At 45.3% G+C, this 12,344-nt stretch overlaps 1 protein-coding gene across 4 annotated transcripts in view; it reads right to left on the reverse strand.

Moving 5' to 3' along the window:
* Positions 1-9,091, reverse strand: part of DSP (desmoplakin) — a 53,352-nt gene extending 44,261 nt beyond the window's left edge. For all 4 annotated transcript variants that reach the window (XM_074987712.1, XM_074987711.1, XM_074987710.1 and 1 more), the window contains exon 1: positions 8,316-9,091. In XM_074987712.1, the coding sequence (XP_074843813.1) occupies positions 8,316-8,527 (212 nt within the window). In that variant the 5' untranslated portion in view covers positions 8,528-9,091. The remainder of the gene's footprint in view (positions 1-8,315) is intronic.
* Positions 9,092-12,344: the final 3,253 nt, after the last annotated feature.

Raw genomic sequence — 12,344 nt, forward strand, 5'->3', positions numbered from 1 at the left:
ATGGAGGTTGCTCCCATCCCCTATTAGTGCTTGGTTCTCTGTGAGGAAGCAAGGAGGTGGCTCCTTCCCCAGGGATTGCTGTTGTGGTCAGGTTTGGTGCAGGAGCAGATCTCATGAGCCTACTCCTACAGGTGGGCTGGTCTCAATCTGGCCAAAACTAATTATTTCTGGATTTTAAACCATGTTTTTACCTGTGAGTATACAGCACCTCACACACATAGTCCCAAAAGACTATTAGAGAACAACAACCCTCACTCCTTCTCGGGGAGCGTGTCTGCCCACATTTTTAACATGAGACACCGACGCTTTCCCAAGGCCACACACCCAGTCAGTAACAGAGCTGAAGTAAGCAAGCTCTTCTTCAGTGCAGTGTCTCTCATTACTCATGTTACCAGAAACAGCTAAATTACCTAAAGATTTCTTGCATAACATGTTTTCAAAAGAAGTGATTTCTCCTTCATACACACTTAAGCCGTAATCCTGGAATCCAGACAAGCTATTGTCAGTACAGAACCCAATGGGTGAGCCAATGGAGCAGAGCTTTTGCCGTCCTGGGAGGCTCAGGACTCCTGGAGACCAGTACGGGCCCAGTGTAAGCTGGCACAGCCACAGAGCTTATTTAACTTCTGCCAATGGGATGCTGACTGGAGCACAGCAGACTCACCCCACAGTGGGGAAAGGTGGGGTGGGGCTCATGCACAGCCAGATGCCTTAGCAGAGCTAATGGATAACTTCAAGAGTCACTATAGTATCTTTACAACCTCTTTATGCTTGGAGAGCAGCACAGAAGGGATGCACAGGTGCCAAAGCTCTAGGCTGTGTGTAAGAAGATACACATAAAAGGGGCAACACCACCTAAAAGGAAGAGTTAAACGGTTGCACACACACACACACACCCCGCTCCACCCTTGAAGCCATGTTTCCCATTTTCACAATTAAACCAAGTTTGTAAAATGATGTTTATGGTGAGGTTCAAACACTCAAGCAATTGCCACATGCAAACAAGCCAACACCTGAGGAAAATAACCTATGGGATTTTTCACTACCTCAAACTTGTCTGAGCAAGCAGCAGACTCCTCAAGGCACCATTTGATATGCTCACTCAGCAGCGGTTAATGAATACCCAAACTGGATTCTAAATTCAGAGAGCAAGCACTGCGTGCATCATTGTTTAAAGAATTTCATATTTGCTGTCTGATGGTCACAGGGGTTCCTGAACATAGTATTTGATAGAATGCATTTGTGTCCAACAAGAGAGGTGACACGCATGTTATATAAATACAATCACAAGATACTTTGAAGAGGAGCATGTAAAGAAGTAGCTACATATCTAGTCACAATATCTGAACAGATGAAACCAAATATCAAAATACCATAAAACAAGGTTTGTTTCTTGAAGTTTGAATGCAGGGGAAAAAAATCTGGACTGTTACACAGAGCTTCTGATATGCCACTTTTGTTGCACTAGCTACTTTTTGCATAGTGAAGCCTCACAAAATAAATTCATTGTGCACGGTGCTGAATACTTTCTCTGACAGAGAATAAGCACCCTCCACTCAACAAGAGTTGAGGGTGCACAGCTCAGGAGATTCAGGCCCTTCATCCTCTACTATAAAAAGACTTGAGTGAAATCTTCGTTCCAGTGAAGTCAATGGAAAAATTCTCACTGACTTCAGTGGAACGAGGATTTCACCGATATTAAAGCTGACACATGCAAAACTCCCACTGAGTTCAGTGGCAGTTTGTTCAGGATTAAAACATACAGGATTAAGCCTAAGAAACTACACCTTCTTAAGCACATTATCTACTGAGTATATTATGCTTCACTAACATTTACCAACACAGTTCTGTCTCTCTCATTCTTAAATCAAGGCATATGGAATTGGGCCCAAAGGCTCTGCTTGGTGTGAATATCCAGGAAATAAATTTACTTCCTCCAGCTGAAGTCTTACTTGAAAGAAAGATCAACAAGGTGACAACTACACTCCACATATCACTTCAGAGAAGCTTTTTTTCTAGCAAGACAGCTTGCAAGGAAGTGACCTCAACCAAGCTGTTGTTCCTCATTTCCCAATTGCCCACTCCATTTCTTCCTGAAGGTTCTCTTCTTTTGCTGACCTACAGACAGCAAAGCAGGTCTGAACACTGAATCTCCAGATCTGAAGAAGTGGGTCTGTCCCATGAGAGCTCATCACCTAATAAATTATTTTGTTAGTCCCTAAAATGCTACAGGACTTCTTGTTTGTTCTGTGAAGATGCAAACTACCAGGGCTACCTCTCTGTAACTACAGACAATGATCAGCTTTTATATTTGATGTGTACTTGGCAAATTGATCACGTTCTTTATGTTCTATCGCCTGATCTTATTAGTCACAGGAGGGTCCCTCCCGCCTCTCTGCACCTGAGACCATGAAAGGGTAGTTATCTGATCAGCGAAGAAGAGTCATATTGGCCAATGCCCTGTAAACCACAGCAAAGCTTGATAGGCAAGAAGCAAGGAAACTCCAGACTTTTCTGCTGAGTTTACCGTTTGTTGTTCTGCCAGAGCCTGCAAGTTACTTCAGGGTTGGAATGTGGATTTCTCACTCCCTTGCAACTTGCTGGGTGTGTGAGCTACAGTACATTTCAAAACAGCTCATGTATTTAAGTGAAGTTGGATGTGCAGCCAACTATTATGCGCTGGATAATTAGCTTCAGAGTGAACTTTTTTCTGATCTTCAAAATGACAAGTAAAATTATGGAATTTGCCATTGTCCTGTCCCTCTTTATAGTATGTTGGATTTTATTCTGAGACAGCAAAGGGTTAGAGAGTCAACTGTCTGATAAACTGGCAGCTGGTCAGATTAATTGACAGACAGTATCTACATTTCAGACTCAAGCTCATCCTGCATTCCCAGGCTAGCAGAAGCTGACAATACTGCAGAGACAGCATGCTTAGCCCTAAGGGCAGGGAGTGCCTAGCGTTGCTCTGTGAGTAACATGTTACTCACTGTGAATAAGGTGTAGAGAGGGTTGTAAGCACCAAAGCAGTAGGACTGGGCTCCAAATGTAACCCTATTGATTTTAAGATTAAGGTTCAGCAGCTTTTGTATTTTTAAAAAAACCCTGGCACTGGAAATTTAACATCTCCTCTGAAATCTGGCCACAAAGTGCCAGCCTGAATGCCATTTATAAAACTGATTGAATAGATGATGGTCCTGATCCTGTAGATTTTTGCTAAAAGAAGAACTCTCAATTTCAATGGAAACTCTGAAGAGCACAGTTTTAGGATCACGTGCTAATTATTTTCTAGTTATATAGTAATAAAAAATGTCCTTGTATTTTGGATACCTCACAGATAAGCATGTCAGTGATTTTAGAGACCAACCTTTGTAAAGAAGGTCAATATTTTGAAAAGAAACATTTTGGACACATTTCATCTCTTTGTTTACAAGATTAATTTCCCATTCATACATAGGTGCTGTAACTAGGAGTTCTGCTAAGCCCCCTGGTTCGAAGAGTTTTCCATTATATATGGGGTTTAAAGCTTAGCTCAATGGCTCTTAGCACCTCCACTTTAAAAATTGTTCCAGCATGCCTACATTCACATAAAGATTTGACATTAAATCTCACGAAAATGGGACCAAAACAATAGGACTAGGGCTCCATGGGGAGATCTTTCAGTGGAGTCAAGGGTATTTTTAGTCTGAGCTCCTGGCAAGATTGGGCCTTGTCAATAAAAAAATATGAAAACAAAGGATACTATATTAAGAAGAAATGAAAAGTATGCTGATGCTTAGACCATTAACAATAGCACTCTCAAGTCCAAGTTGAAATAAAATAATGCATACACACCTTGTTCAAATCAGGAGAAATGTAGGAATAACACCCATGTAGTTACACTGGGGTAAAGCCCATCAATGATGGAAAACAGTAAAGAAGGAACATATTCTTCCATTAATTTGCAAGTATAACATATTAAATGTTACTATATTTTGTGTTGATCTCTCAATGGCAGTATAATGCTCCAAGAATATAACAGAGCCTATGTACCTTGGAGTTGAAGTATAGGCAATCTCCATCAAAGAATTTCAGAACTGAGTGATGCTGTACACCATTGGTAAAACATCGTATTTTTACAGTTATGCAGCAATTTAAAGTTCAAACATGAATAGATACTACAATGCAATATTTATATTAATATATTAGTTTGTAAAAACAGTTAATTATCTTTAATTATGACATAAGGGCACCTTATCATAAAAAAAACAGAACCAAGAACTGAAAGATTGGCTGCATAATTCACAAAAAACAGAAAACATGCAATGTTGTTTTCTGTTATGATCCCTTGGTGGGGCACACATGAATCAAAGCAGAGTTGCAAATGGTGGCTTGGGGAGCCTTATTTCAAAATGCCACTTATGGAGGTACTTGATTGAATACAATTTGTTTATACCCATCAGGGTCTTTCAGTGTGTTGCTGAGAAAAAACGAGAATATGCTACCAACAAAATTGGAGAGTCTAATTCTACTCTCAGTCAGGATTACACCAATGTATAACCAAAGCCACACAGCTGATGTCAATGATGACTAAATCAATGACAACTTTACAGAATTATACCAGATTTACCTAAGGATAATTAAGAATAGGATTTTATTTAAAAGGTTTATCTTTCAGGGACGCCATATCAATATATGATTGAAGTAAAATATGTATGCTACTTTTCAGCCACGTGAATCACTATTAACTGAAAAGCTCTTTTCTATACATTTTGTCCACGCAACTAGTATTTGGTAGGGCCAAACTCCACCCCATAGCAAATCTGAAAAATCTTCAGAAAAGCAAAATTTGGTAATTAGGGCCCAGTGTCACAGTCAGAAGTGTGTAAAGAAATCCTTCTTGGGAGAACAGGCTCTAATATGATAGAATCCTTTACAAGGTCAGGGCCTTAGATTGTAATGGCTGGCAGAAATTAGAAACAAATGCAAGAATTAATAAAAGGCCGTTTCACAATTTATGGTCTGGTCTACATGTAAAAAGTTTCAGAGGCATGACATGGTCGGTAAGTTAAGTCGGTAACTTTCAGTTAGGGAAGCAAAAGCCTTAACATACAGGCAGCTATATCTAGATAAGGTACTTTCTGGCAGCATAGTTGATTTCACTTCAACAAGGTGGAACAGACTATACAGGTATATGCTCTTTTATACAAGTATAGTTACACCTATAATAGGGGAATTTTACTGCTTTAACTAGGCCATATTTTACTGAATAGCTCTAACTAGTAATTAAGTCCTCCAGAAGTAGTTAGAACATAAGAACATAAGAATGGCCATACTGGGTCAGACCAAAGGTCCGTCCAGCCCAGTATCCCATCTGCTGACGGTGGCCAATGCCAGGTGCCCCAGAGAAGGAGAACAGAAGACAATGAGCAAGTGATTTATCTCCTGCCATCCATCTCCTGCCCTTGTTCTGAAGGCCAGGGCACCATACTTTATCCCTGGCTAATACCCATTTATGGACCTAACCTGCAAAAATTTATCAAGCTCTTTTTTAAACCCTAATAGAGTCCTGGCCTTCACAGCCTCCTCCGGCAAGGAGTTCCACAGGTTGACCGTGCGCTGTGTGAAGAAAAATTTCCTTTTATTAGTTTTGAACCTACTACCCATCAATTTCATTTGGTGTCCCCTAGTTCTTGTATTATGGGAAAAGGTAGATAATTTTTCTATATTCACTTTCTCCACACCATTCATGATTTTATATACCTCTATCATATCGCCCCTCAATCGCCTCTTTTCCAAACTGAAAAGTCCCAGTCTCTCTAGCCTCTCCCCATCTGGGACCCGTTCCAAGCCCCTAATCATCTTAGTCGCCCTTTTCTGAACCTTTTCTAATGCCAATATATCTTTTTTGAGGTGAGGAGACCACATCTGCACGTAGTACTCAAGATGTGGGCGTACCATAGTTTTATATAGGGGAAGTATGATATCTTTTGTTTTATTATCGATCCCTTTTTTAATAATTCCTAACATCCTATTTGCTTTACTAACTGCCGCTGCACACTGAGGGGATGTCTTCAGAGAACTATCCACTATAACTCCAAGATCCCTTTCCTGATCTGTCGTAGCTAAATTTGACCCCATCATGTAGTTCCCATACAAAAGTAGAAAAAGTGATTTAAGTAATAATTAAAATTATTCTTTGCTTGCGATCAAAGGCCATTCATAAATGAGCTTACTCAGGAAAAAAAAAGTAGCAAGCGCTAATAAAATAGACTGTAAACAGTACTAATCTCTGAGTTGACTCCAAACCTAGTTCAAAGCAGTGAAAATAAACCAGAAATGTTTCTGAAAACATTCCAATATTCATCTGTCCCCATTCAACTGCAGGGCAACTAAGAGTGATTCATTTTTAAAGGATTTTCTTCAAATAATTTGAAGGGTTGGGGAAAGGAAATAAAAGGTCTGAATTATACCACACACAGCTTTCAAAAGTTTGCTGTCTTATAAGATGCTCAAAAGTGGACCAAGGTTTTTAAAAGTAAAAGTGAACTCTAAACTAGGGTTGCTGGTTTGTGGGCTTTTTGTTTTGTTTCGTATACTTTTTGGCTTTCTTTTTTGAGTTGGGTCCATCTGAACCAGAGGTGAGCAAACTGTGGGTGTGTTCCCATGGAGTCACAAAATTTCATAAGGGGGGGCACAGTATGATTGGCTGCTGGGTCTCAGGCTCATCCATCTCATTAAAAACTGGTGAAATGTTACTTTTTTATGTATGTGTATTCACGTTTACATACCGATTAAAAACGTTTTTACATTCAACAGACTTGTATTCTTACACATCCCAAAAGGATTTTTTCTTATGAACGCAACCGAAATGTCCGTCAGTTTGGATTATCTAGCCCACAATCTCAAGCCTGACTTCTTACAGAAACAAAATAAAAAGCACTTCGTAAATTTAGAATTGTTTTTAAACACTGCATCCAAACAGCAACAATGACAATAAGGCAGCTTAATCCCCTTCCTGGGCCGGAGCAACAACACCCAAGCAAACCACCCCCATTACAGGGTTCGCACAGTCACTCAAAGGTTATTTTTCTGTTTATTCCATTTTAAGATTACTAAAGACTGAACCTTCTCTTTGTGCAGGAGTTAGCTTGGCTTGGCAAACAGAGAACAAAATACCCTGGGCGTGGATGAGTTGCAAAGATCTTTATCTAACAGTTTTTGAAGAGGCCCAGATCACCACTCAGAAATTCCAGATCTGAAGAAGTGGGGGCCTGTCTCAGGAAAGCTCATCACCTAATAAATTCATGTTAGTCTTTCACGTGCTACGTGACTGCTTTTTTGTTTTGTGCCCATACAGACTAATACGGCTACCTCTCTGTCACCATTCCAGGGGAGAGTAAAAAGAAAGCTTAGCAGCGCAAGCTGATAAGGATGACCACAAAGGGAGATCAAAGAGCACTGGTATGATAAAGGTTTCATTTGTTAACAGGTAAACGTGTAGACCAAAACTCTTGTTCGGCACATGGAGGAAGTAATTTATAAACAACACCCTCCTCCTGCAGGGATTGTTTAGCCTCCATGCCACAGCCGGAATGCACCCGTCGATCAAACAAGAAACGACTAAGGCAAAATGAATCGTCCAGGGAAAACCAACATGAAAAAGTAGCAGAAAATTACACACCGCAGGGAGGGCTCACTCCTGTTAGGCGCTTGAGTGCAATAACTTGCCCCCACTCCACTGTGTGCGTCAACAGGAGGGAGCTTTGGGGCAGCTTCTCAGCCACCCCCTTTTTTTTTTTTTTTTTTTAATACTGTAGGATTATTTTAATATCACTAGGGAACGACTGAAATAATAACAATTACTATTATTTTTGCTGTTCTTCCCAACCGTAGTTTTTAATTCTACAAGCCTATGTTCCACTAGCAGTAAGTAGCTTCCACCCTTCTCATACCAGAACCCAACATGCACTGCCCCGCTGAGTTCTGGAGAGACCCATACACCTTTCATAGGGCTGGAAAGGCCCTTCTTGAGGGGTCAAAGCAGGCCAATCCCCCACCCAAGCGATTTGCTTTTTTCCTCAAACCCATCTACCCCACACCGCCCCCTCAAGGGTCGAACTCCCAACCCTACGCTTCCAAGGCCAACGCGCTAACCACTGAACTAGCCAAGCCTTCCGTGCGAGCTGGGCGCAGAGGGAAGAGAGTTATGGAAGCCCTAGGAGCTGCACCCGGCGCAGAAAAGCCCAAGGCGTAGAGCAAATACACAGCCCGAGGTTTTTCCCGGAGCAGCCGCCAGGCCACCCGCGTGACACCCCGCCGCGGGGTGCACCTACCCGTAGCCGTCGGAGCTGAGGTCCTGGCCGTAGCTCTTCTGGATGTAGTACATTTTGTGGGTCGCGTGGCTGTGGCTGCTGCCGCTACCACCGCCGCCGCCGCCCACCACCAGGTGGGAGTTCGCCTCGTAGCGCATGTCCGGCCCGGAGTCGGATCGGCCCAGCCGGCCCAGGGTGTTGAGCCGCGGGTGGGAGCCGCCATTCATGCTCATCTCGGCGGCGGGTGGGGGGCTCTGCGAAGGCACCGGGGAGGACTGAGCGCTCAGGGCCGGCTCATGCACGGCCGGGCCGGAGCAGAGCGGAGCTGGGGTGCGGCGCCCCCTGCAAAGGAGGCGGGCGCGGGCGGGAGCAGCAGTGGCGGCTGGGCTGGTGGCGCAGGACAGGCGCAGCCACACCTTCCGGGCGCTTTTTTAAACGAGCCCCAGGCTGGGTGTGGAGCCGCCGCCGCCGCCCGCCCCTGGCTCGGTGCGCCACTGCCTCCGTTGGGCTCCGGCCCCGCCCTAGGCAGGCAGGCAGGAGCCGGGGCCGCGCAGCGGGGGAAGGTCCCAGGTGCAGGGACGCGCCCGCAGGAGCCGCCGGCTTGCAGAGCCCCGCCTCCTGGCTGGGCTTGGTCACTGCGGGGCCAGATACTTTCAGTTCTGGAGGGGCGGGGTTGCTGCGGACCGAGGGGCCGGGCTCCCGGAGGCGGGAGGCTGGGTCCGCCACCGCTGTACGCGCCCTAGGGGGCCTCGAACCGGGGCCTGTGAAACTTAGTGTAGGCGCCTCGACAGCTTGAGCTAAAAACCGTCTGCTCTGAGCGGGGGCTCTGGAGGAGACTGGTTCCTCCTAAGTCGCCCTTACATGGGACAGTGACCTGCACCCACTAGGTGCGAGGGTTACACCTGCAAAACGAAGTCAGTGCCCGGCGTCTCTTCAGCCCCCCCCGCGCAGCTAGTTTAGTCCCAACTGCAGCCAGTCCCTGCACGCCCTGCTGGGAAAGCTCCCTTTCCCTGGGATATTGGAGGGGAGGTGGCTGAGGTATGGTCACACCCCCTTGCAAGCCAGCAGGAGCAGAAAGTCATAGAGGGAAGGCAAGTATCGTTCCTGCATAAGGATGATTTCCCTAGAACTCCAACTAAAACCGTAGAGAGCTGCACTGTTTGCAAGGGTGCAACCTGTTCTGAATGGCAGAAGCGATACCAACACAAAGGAACAACATCATCTGTGTTAAAAGAGCCATGGCAGGGATTCATCTGGCTTACTGTGCCTGCCCCCTAAAGAATATTTTGTTTATCAAGGGTTTACATTATGCATTAGTAAATCAAGAGTAAATCAACATCTTGTCACCATTCTCAAAAAAGGTGTGATTCCGGGAACATTTCTCTATTTACAGGGAAATGGTCCCACTTTCCCCAATAAAATACATTTCTGAAGTAGCGCTGCATTTTCTATGTCCGTTAAGGTAAGGGTGTGCAAAGGGGGGGGGGGGGCAAGCCTCCTCAGGGGGCATAACATTTCAAAAGGGCGGGGCTCAGCATTATTGACTGCTGGGTCTCAAGGCTCATCCATCTCATTAAAAATGTTGAAATATGTTACTGCTTTGATGTATGTGTATTCATATTTATATACTGATTAATAAAGTTTTTACACTCTACCTGTGCTGAAAGTGTTTTTTTATCTGAACATAAGCCAAAATTTCCCTTGCAATGGATTACTTTAGGCAGGTTGTGGGAGGGAGGATGCCAATTGCAGGGACCAGAAGTGAAGATACGCCTATCTCATAGAGCTAGAAGAGACCTTCAAAGGTCATTGAGCCCAGTCCCCTGCACTCACAGAATCACAGGGCTGGAAGGGACCTCAGGAGGTCATCTAGTCCAGACCCCTGCTTCAAGCAGGATCAACCCCTCTAAGTCATCCCAGCCAGGACCTTGTCCAGCCAGGACTTAAAAAACCTCAAGGGATGGAGAATCCACCACCTCTCTAGGCAATGCATTCCAATGCTTTACCACCCTCTTGGTGAAGTAGTTTTTCCTAATATCTAACCTACACCTCTGCCTCTTCAACTTCAGACCATTACTCCTTGTTCTGCCATCTGACACCACTGAGAACAGTTTCTCACCCTCCGTTTTAGAGCTCCCCTTCAGGACGTTGAAGGCTGCTATTAAATCACCTCTAAGTCTTCTCTTCTGCAAACTAAACAAGCCCAAATCCCTCAGCCTGTCCTCATAGGTCTTGTGCTCCAGACCCTTAATCATTTTTGTTGCCCTTCACTGAACTTGCTCCAGCAAATCCACATCCTTTTTATACTGGGGGATCCAAAACTGGACACAATATTCCAGATGCGGCCTCACCAGTGCCAAATAAAGAGGAATAACTACTTCTCTAGATCTGCTCGAAACGGTCCTCCTAATGCACCCTAGTATGCCGTTAGCCTTCTTGGCTACAAGGGCACACTGTTTACTCATATCCAGCCTTTCATCCACCATAACCCCTAGGTCCCTTTCCATCATACTGCTGCTGAGCCAGTTGGTCCCCAGCCTGTAACAATGCTTGGGTTTCTTCCGCCCCAGGTGCAGGACTCTACACTTTTCCTTATTGAACTGCATCAGATTTCTTTTGGCCCAGTCCTCCAATTTATCCAGGTCCCTCTGGAGTCTCTCTCTACCCTCCAACGAATCTACCTCTCCCCCTAGTTTTGTTTCATCCGCAAACTTGCTCAGGGTGCAATCCAGTCCCTCATCCAGGTCATTAATAAAGATGTTGAATAACACCAGCCCCAGAACCAAGCCTTGCGGCACTCCGCTTGAAACAGACCGCCATTGAGCCATTGACAACTACACATTGGGCCCGACCATCAAGCCAGCTTTCTATCCATCTTAGGCTACGTCTACACGTGAAGCCAACATCGAAATAGCTTATTTCGATGCAGCAACATCGAAATAGGCTATTTCGATGAATAACGTCTACACGTCCTCCAGGGCTGGCAACGTCGATGTTCAACTTCGACGTTGCGCGGCACCACATCGAAATAGGCACTGCGAGGGTACGTCTACACGCCAAAGTAGCACACATCGAAATAAGGGTGCCAGGCACAGCTGCAGACAGGGTCACAGGGCGGACTCAACAGCAAGCCGCTCCCTTAAAGGGCCCCTCCCAGACACAGTTGCACTAAACAACACAACATACACAGAGCCGACAACTGGTTGCAGACCCTGTGCCTGCAGCATGGATCCCCAGCTGCCGCAGCAGCAGCCAGAAGCCCTGGGCTAAGGGCTGCTGCCCACGGTGACCATAGAGCCCCGCAGGGGCTGGAGAGAGAGCATCTCTCAACCCCCCAGCTGATGGCCGCCATGGAGGACCCGGCAATTTCGATGTTGCAGGACGCGGATCGTCTACACGGTCCCTACTTCGACGTTGAACGTCGAAGTAGGGCGCTATTCCGATCCCCTCATGAGGTTAGCGACTTCGACGTCTCGCCGCCTAACGTCGAAGTTAACTTCGAAATAGCGCCCGACGTGGGTAGCCGCGACGGGCGCTATTTCGAAGTTAGTGCCGCTACTTCGAAGTAGCGTGCACGTGTAGACACAGCTTTATAGTCCAAGGATCCAATCCATATTTCCTTAACTTATGGAGAAGAATGTTGTGGGAGACCATATCACAAGCCTTGCTGAAGTCAAGGTATATCACATCCACTGACTTCCCCATGTCCACAGAGCTTGTTACCTCGTCATAGAAGCTAATCAGATTGGTCAGGCAGGACTTGCTCCTGGTGAATCCAGGTTGGCTACTTTTGATCACTTTCCCTTCTTCCAAGTGCTCCAAAACAGATTCCTTGAGGAGTCCCTCCATTATTTTCCCAGGAATTGAGGTAAGGCTGTCAGGTCTATAGTTCCCTGGATTGTCCTTCTTTCGTTTTCTAATGAAGGGCACGACGTTTGCCTTCTTCCAGTCATCCGGTATCTCCCCTGCTCTCAAAGAGTCTTCAAGGATAATGGCCAAAGGTTCAGCAATGACCTCTGCCAATTCCCTCAGTACCCTGGGGTGCATTAA

This window comes from Carettochelys insculpta, chromosome 2 (assembly GCF_033958435.1).
Source record: "Carettochelys insculpta isolate YL-2023 chromosome 2, ASM3395843v1, whole genome shotgun sequence".
Classification (NCBI taxonomy): Eukaryota; Metazoa; Chordata; order Testudines; family Carettochelyidae; genus Carettochelys; species Carettochelys insculpta.